The following is a 14,574-nucleotide window of genomic DNA, read 5'->3' on the forward strand; positions in this document are numbered from 1 at the left end:
TCTAGAGTGATTTTAAACTTTGAATATGCCTCGACGTGTATAGTTCGTTGTACGGAACATTCAAATGTGATTTAACGACGGTTCACGTGATACTAGCAACCTTATGGTACATTTCTATTGCGCTACGAGTGGTAAAAATCATCGAAGAAAATAATCAAGTGTAACCAGCTGTGGCTTTGCGATAGAGGATTGAGATTTGATCCTAGCTTAAGGTTTGATGCAAGGCGCTACGAATACGTGCTATTTTAAATATGAGGCAGGTATATGTCCAGAGGAGATCTTGTTCCAATATCTTCCGACAGTACAAAGTATGAAAAGGACCAATATTTAGCCACTTCCGCACATGCAGTGGTAGTCGTGTGCACCGCCCGCCAGCCCGCTGATAAATGCGTATGCGGCAAACAATGCGAATCACACAACCGCCACCACCAAATTACTCAACACGTGTTTCACCCCTCCACGGGGCATCTTCAGGAGTTATGTTACACCGATTAGTGCCAAACACAGAGTGAGCTCAGTCCGTCGCCGCTTGTTATTTATATGCCACCTCCTACCCCACTACTACTCAAAGTCACGTGACCGATCACGTGGGCTATTTTTTATTATACCCTTTATTATGTGTGAGTTATATTTGTGATTTCACGTAACAGACTAGTACACCGACCGAGTCCCCCCCCCCCCGCCCCCAAACAAACTTGCAAGAATGGAGAGACTCGGGTCTACTACACTACGCTAGAAAAGAAAGAAAGAAGAAACTTGTTGTACATGATGGCGTGTATAATGTTTTATACGAAGCAATAATTAATCTGGTATATCGCTACGCAAAATCGTAGCTCAGTAACCCTCACAACAATAGCGTCACAGCACGACCCAGTGCGACACAATTGGAGGCGTGTAGTCGCAAACAATACGCGAAACTGTTTGCAAGTGGGGGGGTGATGATTTGGGGTGGTTGCTGTTTAATTAAAGCAAGATTGGAAACGACATCTGTTCTTACGACTATATACAGTCGATAATATTAAAACGATATATTTCGTTTTACATTATAACTTATTATAACACGTCTGTAAAATGCTCTGCACATTGTGGAATAAAACAGATTGATGGTATGCCATTAAGAAGGAAGTTATAATCGAAAATTCAAAGTCGAATGTACTTTATGACTTGGAATATTTCTGTATGACACTATTATTGTAGTATAAAACAGACTGAAGATGCTCAGTTCAAAGGAGACTTATATATATATATATATAACTCTAGGATCAAGAAGTGCCGAAAACACGGGAGACCTTGAAGTTATTTATAGTTCAGTGGTGTTTTTTGGAGTTATAAGATTAAGATCTACTCTCAGTGGTACAAAGTGACTATTAGGTAAGTTATTTGAACAGTGATTTCTTGAGCGAATTGGAAGCGTAGTTTGGACTAAGTGTAAATATAAATTGTTTTAAAGACCGTCTGATTTGTGAATCAAGGACTCCTTGTGAACCAGTGCTGTTTCATTTCTAGTTAGATATATATATATATATATATATATATACATATATATATTTGTTACTTACCTCTGTTCCCGTGTTGGAAATTATATATATATATTGACGTACAGAAAATAGAACTAACAATGTTTAAAATAACTTTTCAATTTATTAAATTTCGAATTAATTATTCATAGCTAAAACTCATCTATTATATTCGATAAATCGAATACAGGGTGATTGGTTATAAATGTAAAAGCTGTAAAGGAGTGAAATTAAAACCCATTAGTTATTAATTAATATATGGCAAATCCTATCAAGAATGAATGATTTTAGAAATAGTACATAACGTAATGAAAATATAGTTAATAAAATCGTTTTCAAATTTCGAATATATTTGCAAATAATTTTTCACTATTTATCCCTGTAGACATTAAACTGCCATAAGTTAATGACCAATCGAATTAAAATAAAAAACAAATTAACGTAACGTATTTCAAAGCGATCACTTTATACAAGTTGATGGGAAATAGATGTTAGAAGCTTTAAAAGTTTTTGCTGACAAATCAACAATGCATTCACTATCTACTTCTCTTATCAGAGCCCAATAGCAAAAGCGAACGATTTAGATAAAAAAGAGTAAAAATATCATTGGGACGAAGTCATCGACCTCATCAAAGATAAAAACCTAACGCTCGTTCAAAGTCACACGTTCAATCGGAAAAATCTCAAAGGTTTTCGCCCGTGAGAGAGCGAAGCCTGAACCCGACCGTCTGACGTCATGTCTACGTGACGTGAAACTGTATACGGCCTTAACGTGCAACGTGCACTCGTGAATTATACAAATACTAGACTAGTACAAGAATCGTAGTTGAAAATTGTAAATATCGAGCCTCTCCAGTTAAGTCAACCACCGGTCACCAGACAGGTAAAAACAACGAAAAAAATTGAAATATAAGTTACATTGTCATTAGCTAAAGCATCATTGCGTTGATTCTCTTTGTAAAAGAAGAATCATATTGCAACGATAGCGAGGTAGCTACCAGAGTGCATGGATGTATCCAGTGTTTCCCAACCTTTTTTGTGCGCCCCTCGTGTAACATACATCGTTTCAATATTAAAGCGATAGAGTTAACCTAGTGTCGAGTTCATTTTACAATTGCCCCCTGTTAAAACTCAAATGCCCATGCCCCACAGGGGGGAGACCCCTGTGGGGCATGGGCCTAACGTTGGGAAACACTGCGTTAGTAGAATGATGTGTATAAGGAAAAAAGTGCGATTGACAAAACGCACACGAGGTTTAAGAACAAACGACTTGTATATCTACCCTATCCTGACGCTTTAATATATGTAAGATGAAATTGTCATTAAATACTCTCGGATATTAGGAGGGCAGGTAATTTTTTTCGTAGGTTGGTAGGAGTCAAAGTTTGGAAAGTCATTTGGTTCAACCCAAATCATTATAAAGGATGTTTTGTATATAAATATTTTTATTGATGCTAAATTCGCTCAATTTGTTTGGAAATATATAAAAGATAAAATTGTCATTTAATACTCTCGGGTATTAGGAGGGCAGGTAATTTTTTTAGTAGGTTGGTAGGACTTATCAAAAGTTGGAATATCATTTGGTTCAGCCCAAATCATTATGATGTTTTGTATCTAAAAGTATTTATTGATGCTAAATTCGCTCAATTTTTTTTAAAAAAAAGGGTTAAAAACTTTTCTACTGTATTCGACTGATTTGCTCTGTGCGGCTTCTGGTTGTTCAGCAAACTCAAAAGGCCACTGTGGGGACGTCGTTTTGACATAACAATCGGATAAAAGATCTCAGAGGCTATGCCGGAAAAAAATTATTCCGAATGTTTCGATGAAAGTAAAAAGTGAGTTTTGTCATGATTACTTATAAGGTGATGAAATTGATTTTGAAGAATAAATAATGAATTTACATTTTATAAACACATTCACCCTACCTGTTGATCACAGTATTATATATAGGAACTAGCTGATCCCGCAAACGTTGTTTTGCAAAAAAAATTAAAGTTTTTAATTAACAAATGTAAGATAAGGGTTGATCGTAGAGGAGTGAAAATTTAGGTTTGTATGTTTTTTTTGTATACTGTATCATAATAAAATAAAAACCAAAAAAATTGTCTTAAAAAATTAAAAATCAAATTTAGGGGTGGACCACCCTTATCACTTAGGGGTATGGAAAATAGATAGTAGCCGATTCTCAGACATACTGAATACGCATGTAAAATTTGGTAAAAATCGGTCAAGCCGTTTCGGAGGAGTTCAAGTTCCAACACCGTGACACGAGAATTTTATATATTAGATATAGATTGGAGCATTTTTACACCTCTGTAATTCTAGCAGACACTTCGCTCGCATGTACCGGGATTTTGGTTATTTAATTTGTCGCGGGTACTCCATGACAGTAACGAGTATTTCAAGAGACCGTAATGATAAACCTACCCAAGGTAGACATCTGTCATACAAATTGAAAATAACAACATAAATAATTTAAAAAAATTAACCGTCTCCCCTTCCAAAAAATTACAATTGCCAATATCATTTGTTTTTTTTATATATTTGCAATTTACGTGTTCCAATATACCTTGTCAATTTTATTCAGAATTTCTGGCTAAACCGGCGGTGATTGGCAATATAATGTTTATTTTCACTAATATAGAAAACTTGAGTTATTTGCTATGAGCAAAGCCTTCTTTCGAATATACAAATGAAAGATTGTTGTAAGTAAGAAAAGGACCAATATTCAAATCACAGAGTCTCTGTGTTTGGCACTAATCGGTGTAACATAACTCCTGAAGATGCCTCGTGGACGGGTGAAACACGTGCTGAGTAATTTGACGGTGGCAGTTGTGTAATTCGCATTGTTTGCCGCATGCGCATTTATGAGCGGGCTGGCGGCGGTGCATTTTGTTGCACGACTACCACTGCATGTGCGGGAGTGGCTAAATATTGGTCCTTTTCTTACTTAGAATGGACTTCCGCAAGGTAACGCCTGATTCCACTAAATATGAAAGATTGTTCGGTATATAATTAGCTTTCTAATTATACAAATATTATAATGTAGTGTAAGTGTTTATATTTTTGAGATGTAACGAATATTTAGTTTTAAATTTCACCGGAAAAGTTGCATTTTCGGACGTAGAGTTTTAGTCGGTGGGGGCGGTGATACCTCAGTTAGTAAGCAGCCTTTATAAATAATTTATTAATTGATTTTCAAACGCAAAACTAGTAGCTAAAAAATTTAAAAATTGAATTGAAAGAGGTTACAAAACGCTTCTTAATCGATGCAAACCACAGATTAGGTTAAAAAAATATCCATGTCAATTAAACATTTGATTTTAACGAAAATAAACAAAAAGCTTTAAGTGTTGTTCTTTTCACTGCGTGTGAAAAAGAATACTAATTCTTACTAATTAATGTTATTATTAATACATTAAAACAATAAATATAATGAACACTTTGAAGTACATCTTATTTACTTTTTTTTCTTTTGACTTTGACAGGCCAATGACATTTGATAATATGAAATCTGTCGGGGTAGATGGTTCGGCTTTTATTCATTTTAATAACCGTATATAACACTAGAACGGTGTGAAAAGAAATTAAGACATATATGTACCATAAAGATATATGTTTTGTGATAAAAAATATTGTTACAAAGCACGAGTTACATCTGTTATTAACCTCAGAACCCTCTCAGACCTTGAAGTTATTTATAATTTTGTGTACGGTTCTCGGAAATTATAACTGAGTACTATCTCGAACTTACTAGACCCTTGACCGTAGTATAAATAGGTATACTCTACATATCGAGAGTTCCGTGTTGTTTTTCGAGTTATAAGATTATGATCTACGATCAGTGATACAAAGTGACTATTTGGCAAGTTACAGTGATTTCTTATGCGAATTGGAAACGTAGTTTGGACTAAGCGAAAGTATACTTTGTGTTAAAGTAGGCTGACCATTTGATTTGTGGATAAAGGACTCCTTGTGAATCAGTGGTGTTTCATTTGGAATCAGACCCCTCAGTACGTAACAATATTAACAAAATGATATAATTTTTCTGATGTCTTTCCCTTTCTTGTCTAAAAGTAATTGTAAAATTGTTTTGGAATTTCTGGACGCCGTAGAACTTTTGTAATAACGGCATTTTATTTATCAAAACATTATTTTGATTCCATTTTCGTAGATCAGTTATAAAAACAAAATAGTTATTTCATGGCGTGTTCGGATGTCGTAGTGTTTTCTATAACCAAAGTAATGATGGTGCCGCCTCGAGAAATTGGTTTTAAACTCGATCAAAGGTATGAAGTTTGAAATGAAATCGAACGGTGAAACGTTTGCCGAATTGTATTAGCGTATCGATTATCTTTCGATACGTCCTCGTTACGTTTACGACTGGCATCGGCTCCATCGTCTCCCACTATTGTTTACACCAGCGGTTCCCAAAGTGTTCACAAAAAAATAAGTTATTTTAGGGGTCTGAAATTGTTCATAAGAGCTCGTCATTTAAGGCCGAAGACCTAAATGTCAGAGTATTCCACATGCTTTTGTAAACCCCATAACGAGACCATGTCGATGGATTTTTATCAAAGCATTGGTTGCTTACAAATTATAATTTTAGTACGTATTCATTGCATTTGATGTATTTAAGGTTATACTGCTAGCCGATCTAGGCTTTGTGCAGCTACACCGAAATGCACGGACTAAACTTAACGCTGGGTGATCGTATCACAGTTACAACGAAGAAGCACACAAGTAGAGTTACTATGTGTGTAGTGATTGAGGTGGAGTGTGAGTTGTGCGAAGCGAGGACTACTCGGAGGTCGGGAGAGATACGGGCCTCTCCAGACCGCCCTCGCTTGAATAAGTGTTCGGCGGGCACGGTAACCGAGTCATGTGTATATTCGTAATGACTGTTCTGTGCATCGAGACCGACGGGGTTCAGTATGAGGCTCATGTTCTGGCGTAGAAATCGGGCGGAATTTGTTTAAAATTCCGCTATAAGGTCGACCAAAAGCGCTGTATGCTTTCAGTTAGAAAGAGAGAGCGAACGAATTATTTAGTGTTGTCATTATGCTGCGGCATCTTCGGTAGAGATAATAAATTAATTATCAATTTATAAGTAGCCAGCGCTTTAATTTGAATTACAGTATTACAATAAAAAAAAATCAACGCCATTTTTCATAAAAAGCGATAATTTTAATAAACACTTCTTTCATTAAAGCATTTTTCTTTTTATAATCTTAAAACTGCATTAGCATTTAGTGATTTAAAAAAGGTGTAGTTCGTGAAAAAATGTTTGGGAACCACTGTTTTATAACACCGAATGTTATCGCGACTGTACTAGGGTGGCTATATTCAAATGAAATTATAACAGGACGAAAATAGGAAACTCATAAAAAGTGTTAAATATATCAAAGACTATCAAAATTGCTAATAATTAAATAGTATATTGTGAAATACTTCTAAATTTGAATGATTATTGTATTTTTAACAGATAACTGAACCTTTTGGTTTTTTAATGATTACAAAAAAACATATAAATTAAAAACTAAAGATACTCTTATCGATGTTTATATACAATATGTACATATTATTTTTAAGTCAAGTACCTGTATAATAATAGTGACCGACATACGGCAAATACAAGAATTAAGATTAAACTCTTAACGCCCAGATTTCGTTTTAAAGTATTTAACAAAGCCTACACTGGTCTGAGGTCTCTAAAATTAAAAGCATATTGCTAAATAAATGTCATAATACAATTTAAAAGCAATTAGATGATCGAAACGCATGCAAATTAGTTTGTTAATATATTTAGAAGGTTGATGTTATAATATATACATCAATCATCAATTTTTAATTATAAAAAGCGCAACTGTTGAGTTTCTGGTCGGTTCTTCTCTGCAGATCAGGGTTCTGAACCGATGGTAGGGTACCTGTAGACTGATTACACAAACCTTTTTATGATGTTTATAATAATTGAAGACTTAAAGTGCGTGTAAATGCCTACTTTTTACATTGACTCCTGTCAGCCGATATACTCTCTCTGCAAGGCATAAACTCGCCTCTAAGATCGTCACATTGACCGGTCTAATATTGCTTGTATCCACCGACATCCCACTAACGTAATTAGGTAGTTGAACCTTGCCTAATTGCCTGAATATGTCTAATCGATTAAAATATTTTGAATTTAAAATTTGATAAAATGGGAATGTCCCGTACTGATCCAGTACAGCTGTGCACCCTATTTGGAGCGCGTCACGGTCTTAATTTCGCGGTGCGGGCTCCGCGGCGGCGCGAATGCCGGGACCAGGTCCGACGAACCTCGTAGCCACCCTCGTTCACGGCGCCAATCGATATGAGCATCCTGGTGGCGCCGTTCTTGCATGCACACGGTATGCGTTAATTTTTATGACACCCTTTACATGGTGAAATAGGTGTAAAACGTTTAAAAAGGTGAACCTATAGTTTATTCGTATGCAAAAAGCTTTTACATTAATTTCCAATGACTGTATGTACGAGTAGAGTGATCACTTGGAAATATGTTACAATAATTTTATTTTTTCTATTGTAATACGACACAACAACTTCTGGCAGTACCAAGTTTGCAGGAGCACTTAGTAACCAATAATTATTTTAATTAGTTGCAATACGAATTTTAAAAATGCTTATTGTAACAGTATTATCATTACGTTATTTATTATTTGTAAACCATTGATTTCTGAATAGGGTGTAAGTGTGACAACATATGAGCTGTAAATTCACCCCGCCAATGGTTTTAAACATATATCCAATCTTTTTGTGGAATATTGTGGCGAAGTAGGAATTGAAGGAACGACTTAAAAACAACATAAAAACTTAGTAATTTGAACACGATATAGCACATTCAAACTGTATTCAGTGATTTACTAAACACCCTGTATAGTCCTATAATAAAATATTAAATACCTTTTTTACATGACGTCTTTGTTAATGGAAACACAGCTTTACTAGGTCACGGAGGCGTAGAATTCTTGTTCCTAACAACACAAAACGGGTCAAGGACATCATCTGTTACACCGTTGAGTGATTTTAATTTGAAGATCAAGGCACGAGGGCTACAAATACGCGGTAGGGAAATAACTAACCATGGCAGACCTTAGTCTAGTGACCACCGTGGCCAATATAGACGTTGTCATCCCCAGCCAAGATAAGTATCATGACATAGTCCGAAAAAAAAAATTATAATGAATATTGTTTTCAATATCGATTTTACCTTCTTCGATATGGTTTTTCGATATATTTCGAAGCTCTTATAGATTTTAGACGTAACAGATTATAGATTTTTAAGCAAGTATTTTTTAGAAACATTTTCAAAGTTAGAGCTCTTTTGGTGTCTAAAGTCTTAAGCCAGGGTTAATGCAGTCAGGCGTTACCTTGCGCAAGTCCATCCTAAGTAAGAAAAGGACCAATATTTAGCCACTTCCGCACATGCAGTGGTAGTCGTGCAACAAAGTGCACCGCCCGCTAGCCCGCTGATAAATGCGCATGCGGCAAACAATGCGAATTACACAACTGCCACCGTCAAATCACTCAACACGTGTTTCACCCCTCCACGGGGTATCCTCAGGAGTTATGTTACACCGATTAGTGCCAAACACAGAGACAGAGTTGTGTAATTCGCATTATTAGCTACGTATGGGAACCCTTCGATTTACGGCGACAGGCTTGCCATCGTAAATGTTTATTTAGATAAGTTTTAAGTATAAAAATTATCTCTTGGTCTAATATTTAAGAAAGAAAAGGACCAATTTTAGCCACTTCCGCACATGCAGTCATGTGAGCTCACTCTGTGTTTGGCCACTAATCGGTGTAACATAACTCCTGAAGATGCCCCGTGGAGGGGTGAAACACGTGTTGAGTGATTTAGCAGTGGTATTTGTGTAATTCGCATTGTTTGCCGCATGCGCATTTATCAGCGGGCTGGCGGGCGGTACACTTTGTTGCACGACTATGCATGTGCGGAAGTGGTTAAATATTGATCCTTTTCTTTCTTAAGCCAGATGTTTCCTCCCTAGTACTATCACTTTTCTCTACAACCTTTTTTCAATCATTTTTTTTATTTGATGTCGTCTGATCTTACTGCGATGATGTATAAATTTTTAATATTGTATCACTTATAAAGGAACACATAATAGAACTATTACTTATACGATAACTTTTAATGTAGTTTTAATTTATGAGTACTGTAATATCTAGATAAATAAATCATCATTATCATGTCAATCGATAGATGAACACCGCAAGATATCCATGGGGATATATACCATAATCGCCAGTGGCAGTCTTGTTTAATTAATGTACAAAGTGTGAATTATATATAAGGCTGTATCTCGAGAATCGATTTCGCGACATAAGATCACAAGTCTTAATCCTATATCGCAGGGTCTGCTCGACTATATATCACATTGTCATAATATTTTCTTCACTATTTTTTTATCGCGGGGATACTCTATGTATTTTATTAAAGATTGCACATACAGCTCTCTTTATTTGTTAGCTGTTTTTTGTTAATTCTTCATCTCTTCAGCGGATGGACATCTACCGCAAAGCCTCCCCCAAAGATAGCCTCCATGACTGCTCCTAAGCTGTCCGCATCTAGCGACCCCACTTGATAGCAAAAAATGAAGCCCAAAGGACGGCATAATAGTAACAATTTCTTTCATTTCTTCAATGTTTCTCACGGTAATCGATAAGGAATTTTCGGTATCTAGCCCGATAGATAGTACCTGCCTACTTACATTTACTGTAGATAATCGGCGTGACCCGGACTTGTCCGTCGTTCTCGCGTTTTTATGTACATCGCTTATCTAGTAAAGGGTGTCAATTATGTTCTTTATAAATTTCCCACCATTTTTTTTTTCTAATAAATAGGCAATCGAAACAGCAAAGCGTGTTAATTGTTAAATTTATCTTGTATTTATTTAATAAATTTTGACGAAAGCGGTTTGTTTAAAGTAAAAGTTACTAGCGTAATGTTGAATTGAAGTCTCAAATTTTCCTATGAGAATTATATATTCCAAAATCAAAGGGAAACATTTATCAAACGAGGTTATTTATTATTAAGCCACAAAGATTAAACTTGTAAATAAAAACAATTAAAAACTACGAAGTCAAAGGGAGACATTTACCAAACGAAGTTCTTCAATAAAAAAGTAAGCTGCAAATATTAAAATTGTAAATAAAGAAATATTGGATCCTAAAATATACGAGATCAAGGATCGGTAAGCGCAGAGTAGGACGTTCAGAATAGGTGATCTGTTCACCTTGGTTAGGTTGTCGATAGACCCTGGATCCAGCTTCGAACCAATCCTATTTGAAATTTAAGTCGCAGGCTATTATATGACTAAAATGGTGATGATGATGACGATAATTGTGCTCAACGTAATGTTACCTTAATGAAGTTGAGTTTCTTATTACGCCTGGGAATGCGCGATATTTTAATAAGAAAATGTACTGATGAAAAGTGGACTATATATGGTGCTCTATGTAAAAATCGTCCAAGTATATTCACATTATATTAAAGCCATTTATTTGACTTAGTTGTAAAAATTCCAACCGACACCTACTGAAAATGAAACGAAAAATTTCATCGTTTCGTGAAAATAATAAATTTATTTACCTTTGTATATAAGTATACGCAAGTTAACATGTTTAATATTGATTGTTAACTGACCTGCATTTCGGGCGATCCGCCTTCATCTCTGATCAGCAAGAGATAGCTGTGCCCGTCGATAATTACTTCCTTTTTGAACCGGCCACCTGCAAATAGAAAAATTGTAGTGCCAGCGACATCTATGCACGAAACATATCTGGACTCACACATTTGTTTTGCTGCCATCTAGTGACAGAAAACAAAATTAGCCGAAAACCAATTAGTTTTATGCTACTTCCGACAGATGGCAGTTTCTTTAATGTTTCTGTACGTTTATTATAAATAATACGTGTATTATTAGACACAAAAAATGTTATTTTTGCCAGTATATGTGAAAAAAATTCTCATTTTAAATTGAACATTGAATTAGCAATTATACATTTTCAATTATCTTAGTATTGAATGATAAAATATCACAGAAAAAATATTATACAAAGCTTCATAAGCATATGGTTTAAAAAAATTACGGATGGAAACGTGTGCGTGGCATGTCTAGAACCAAGAGACTATTTATTATCGTGAAGGCTTTACACGGGTTTCTTGCATAAGTGTTATAAAAAGAATTAATACCTTCAGGACTTTCCTCTTGCATGTAGGCACCGGTGAGATACCGATGCACCAGCGCCGATTTCCCGCTGTCTGCGGAGCCTAACACTCCGACCCGCAGCTCTGTTACCCCGCGAGAAGCAGTCCATTCTTGACTGTTGACGAACGAATCTAGAAAAATAAAATAGTTTTATATTAACTTAAAATTTATATTCTTGACATCTATCATCTGTTAAAAGTAACAATAGTTCCATTTAAGTCTATAGATGGCAGCACAAGATTAAATATAAATAAAGATTTCCCTTGACTATAAAGTTTGTTTTGGTCACGCTATTTGAAAAAAAAGTATGAAAGGTTCCTATATATATTTTAGTATTTCGTGCTAATAAAAATTGAAGAAAATTTCACTGAAACTTACAAAACTACGAAAATATGTTGTATATCACGTATTTGACAGTAGAGGCACTGTAAATTTAAATTATTGTCTTACAAACTCTATCAAGACACTTATTTCAGAATAAATGGCTTTCTTTGTCTCTGTACAGACTTTAACTATAATGTCGAACCACTTAAGTTTTTGCAAGTAATAACATATGTCAGCAAAGTAATTTTAAGACTCTCAATTCACACACATTTTTATAGCAAGTATTATTCATGTTTAACACTTCGAGTAGAGATAACAGTCTTAACACAATAACGTATTTAATAAACTACTTATGGCAGCAAAGTAATACTAATTACTTTTAACGTCATTATTTAAGCTATTGGACGTCCACAGCTGGGCGTCTCCACATAGTACCAGTTGAAAAATGATCGTCTGTCCATCTTGTCTGTGGGCGTCCTACGCTGAGTATGCTAGTCCACGATCTTCACCTCGAAACGTTAAGGTCCCAGCGTTGGCCCATTTCAACTTGCCAGCTTGCTGGGCTATATCGGTTACTTTAGTTCGTTAACAGATCTCCATATTTGTCATTCGATCTGATAGACAAATTCCGAGCTCAACCCTTCGCTTTACCTGAGCGACTGTCAGTATAATGAAGCCAGAAGTTAAAAAGACTACCTTTTTAAAAACTCTGGATTTAATTAACCAGTATAATAGATATTCATACGTTTATCTCTCAAGAGGCCTGTGTCACTTTCGACAGCCAAGTCGTCTTCTCTTTGCAAAATTTACAATACATTACACTCACAACACTATACACCTACACGGGTATGGTCGCTCTTCGTGCGTACATAATCGTTATATCTGGGATACGATCACCCAGCGTAGGTTTTTAGCACACGGATCTCTTGTTTCCTGGTTCAATTTCGAAGGCGCTGCACAAAGCCTTAGCCGGCTAGTAGGATACCATCTATCACGTGAAATACATACATCTAGGGTAATAGCCGGTGTACATACAGTAAATACTAGAAACAAGTAGTGAACCTAGAAACAAATCGTAACAACTTTCACAGCGATACTTAATTAACATATAACTTAAAGTCGGTGTTACATATCGAACCAAACGGTCGGTGAGCAAATCTTATAAAACAAATTGGATCAAGTGAGTAAATAGGACTGAACTGGAATTTACTAGCCTATTTATATAAGTTTGGGTTTTTTTATTACAGTTTGTCATATATAGGGTGATTGTTTATAGGTATAAAAACTGTTTTTTGAGCAGTAGTAACCTACCAGAATAAGCCAAAGACTAGTCGCAAAGTCGCGGTTTCGATTCCCGGAACACAATCATAAATAATTCACATTTTGTGCATTAATTAAAAAGGATATGCACAGCTGATAAATAAGTTTCCAGAGGATAGGCAGCAAAATCGGCAACACGCTTGCCAAGCGCAGCTATTATGGTTTCTTCTTAAAGGAAGGCATATGCCTTGCAGTGGTCATCTATGGACTGAAACGACGAATGTATTCTTTAACAAAAAACTCTTTAATTCTGATAATTATTGTTTATATTTGAAACTTAAGTAGTGAGAAAGGTTAAGTAAGAAAAAGAGGAATATTTAAACCAACTGCCACCGTCAAATCACTCAACACGTGTTTCACCCCTCCACGGGCATCTTCAGGAGTTATGTTACACCTATTAATGCCAAACACAGAGTCCACAGTGTAATTCGCATTGTTTGCCGCATACGCATTTATCAGCGGGCTGGCGGGCGGTGCACTTTGTTGCACTATTGCATGTGCGGAAGTGGCTAAATATTGGTCTTTTTCTTATTTAGGAAGGACTTCCGCAAGGTAACGCCTGATACCATTAAATAAAAATAATGAAAAAGGTTCTAATCGCGAAATATACACTGGGAACATTTTCACATAAAAACATTAAACAAATATATGACGGCTTTATCTGTTAAAAATTTGACGTCATTCAAAAAAAAAAAGATGGCGTGTTAGAATAATCAAACAAAAATGTTTTATTAGTATTGAACATTAAAATACATTATTATTTAAGTATCATAGTGTACGATAAACAGAAAACTTATATTTTTGTAATTGATATTAATACAGTGATCGCATTGAAATAAGTTTTATTTATTTAATAACGAATTTTCTTTACCACAAGCCTGTAGCATTGATGCAAAAGCTAGTCACCTATACATATATGTATGTGAGTGGCAGAAGGGGGGAGGCAGGAAAACGTCAAGCCAACTCTTCTCAATTTCTCGAGTCGACGTCGTCTTATCATGTCATAGAGGTCCACTGCATCTATGGAAGGATATACCGAAATCCCTGTACTTGGCCAGCAGGTTTACGATCACAGTGTAGTATTATGGTACGCAGGGAATTCTGCTGCGCATCCCCTGGAAACTTTGTGAGCAGTTACAATC

The 14,574-nt window shown here is 35.7% G+C and overlaps 1 protein-coding gene across 1 annotated transcript in view; it reads right to left on the reverse strand.

Moving 5' to 3' along the window:
- Positions 1-14,574, reverse strand: part of CenG1A (Centaurin-gamma-1A) — a 365,691-nt gene that overhangs the window by 59,116 nt on the left and 292,001 nt on the right. The window contains exons 2-3 of the mRNA XM_068775007.1: positions 11,773-11,919; positions 11,224-11,309 (exon numbers count right to left, since the gene is read on the reverse strand). Of these exons, the coding sequence (XP_068631108.1) occupies positions 11,224-11,309; positions 11,773-11,919 (233 nt within the window). The remainder of the gene's footprint in view (positions 1-11,223; positions 11,310-11,772; positions 11,920-14,574) is intronic.

The sequence above is a fragment of the Battus philenor genome, unplaced genomic scaffold (assembly GCF_028537555.1).
Source record: "Battus philenor isolate CCGP_79_NKW_IND1 unplaced genomic scaffold, ilBatPhil1.0.hap1 SCAF_8, whole genome shotgun sequence".
Lineage (NCBI taxonomy): Eukaryota > Metazoa > Arthropoda > Insecta > Lepidoptera > Papilionidae > Battus > Battus philenor.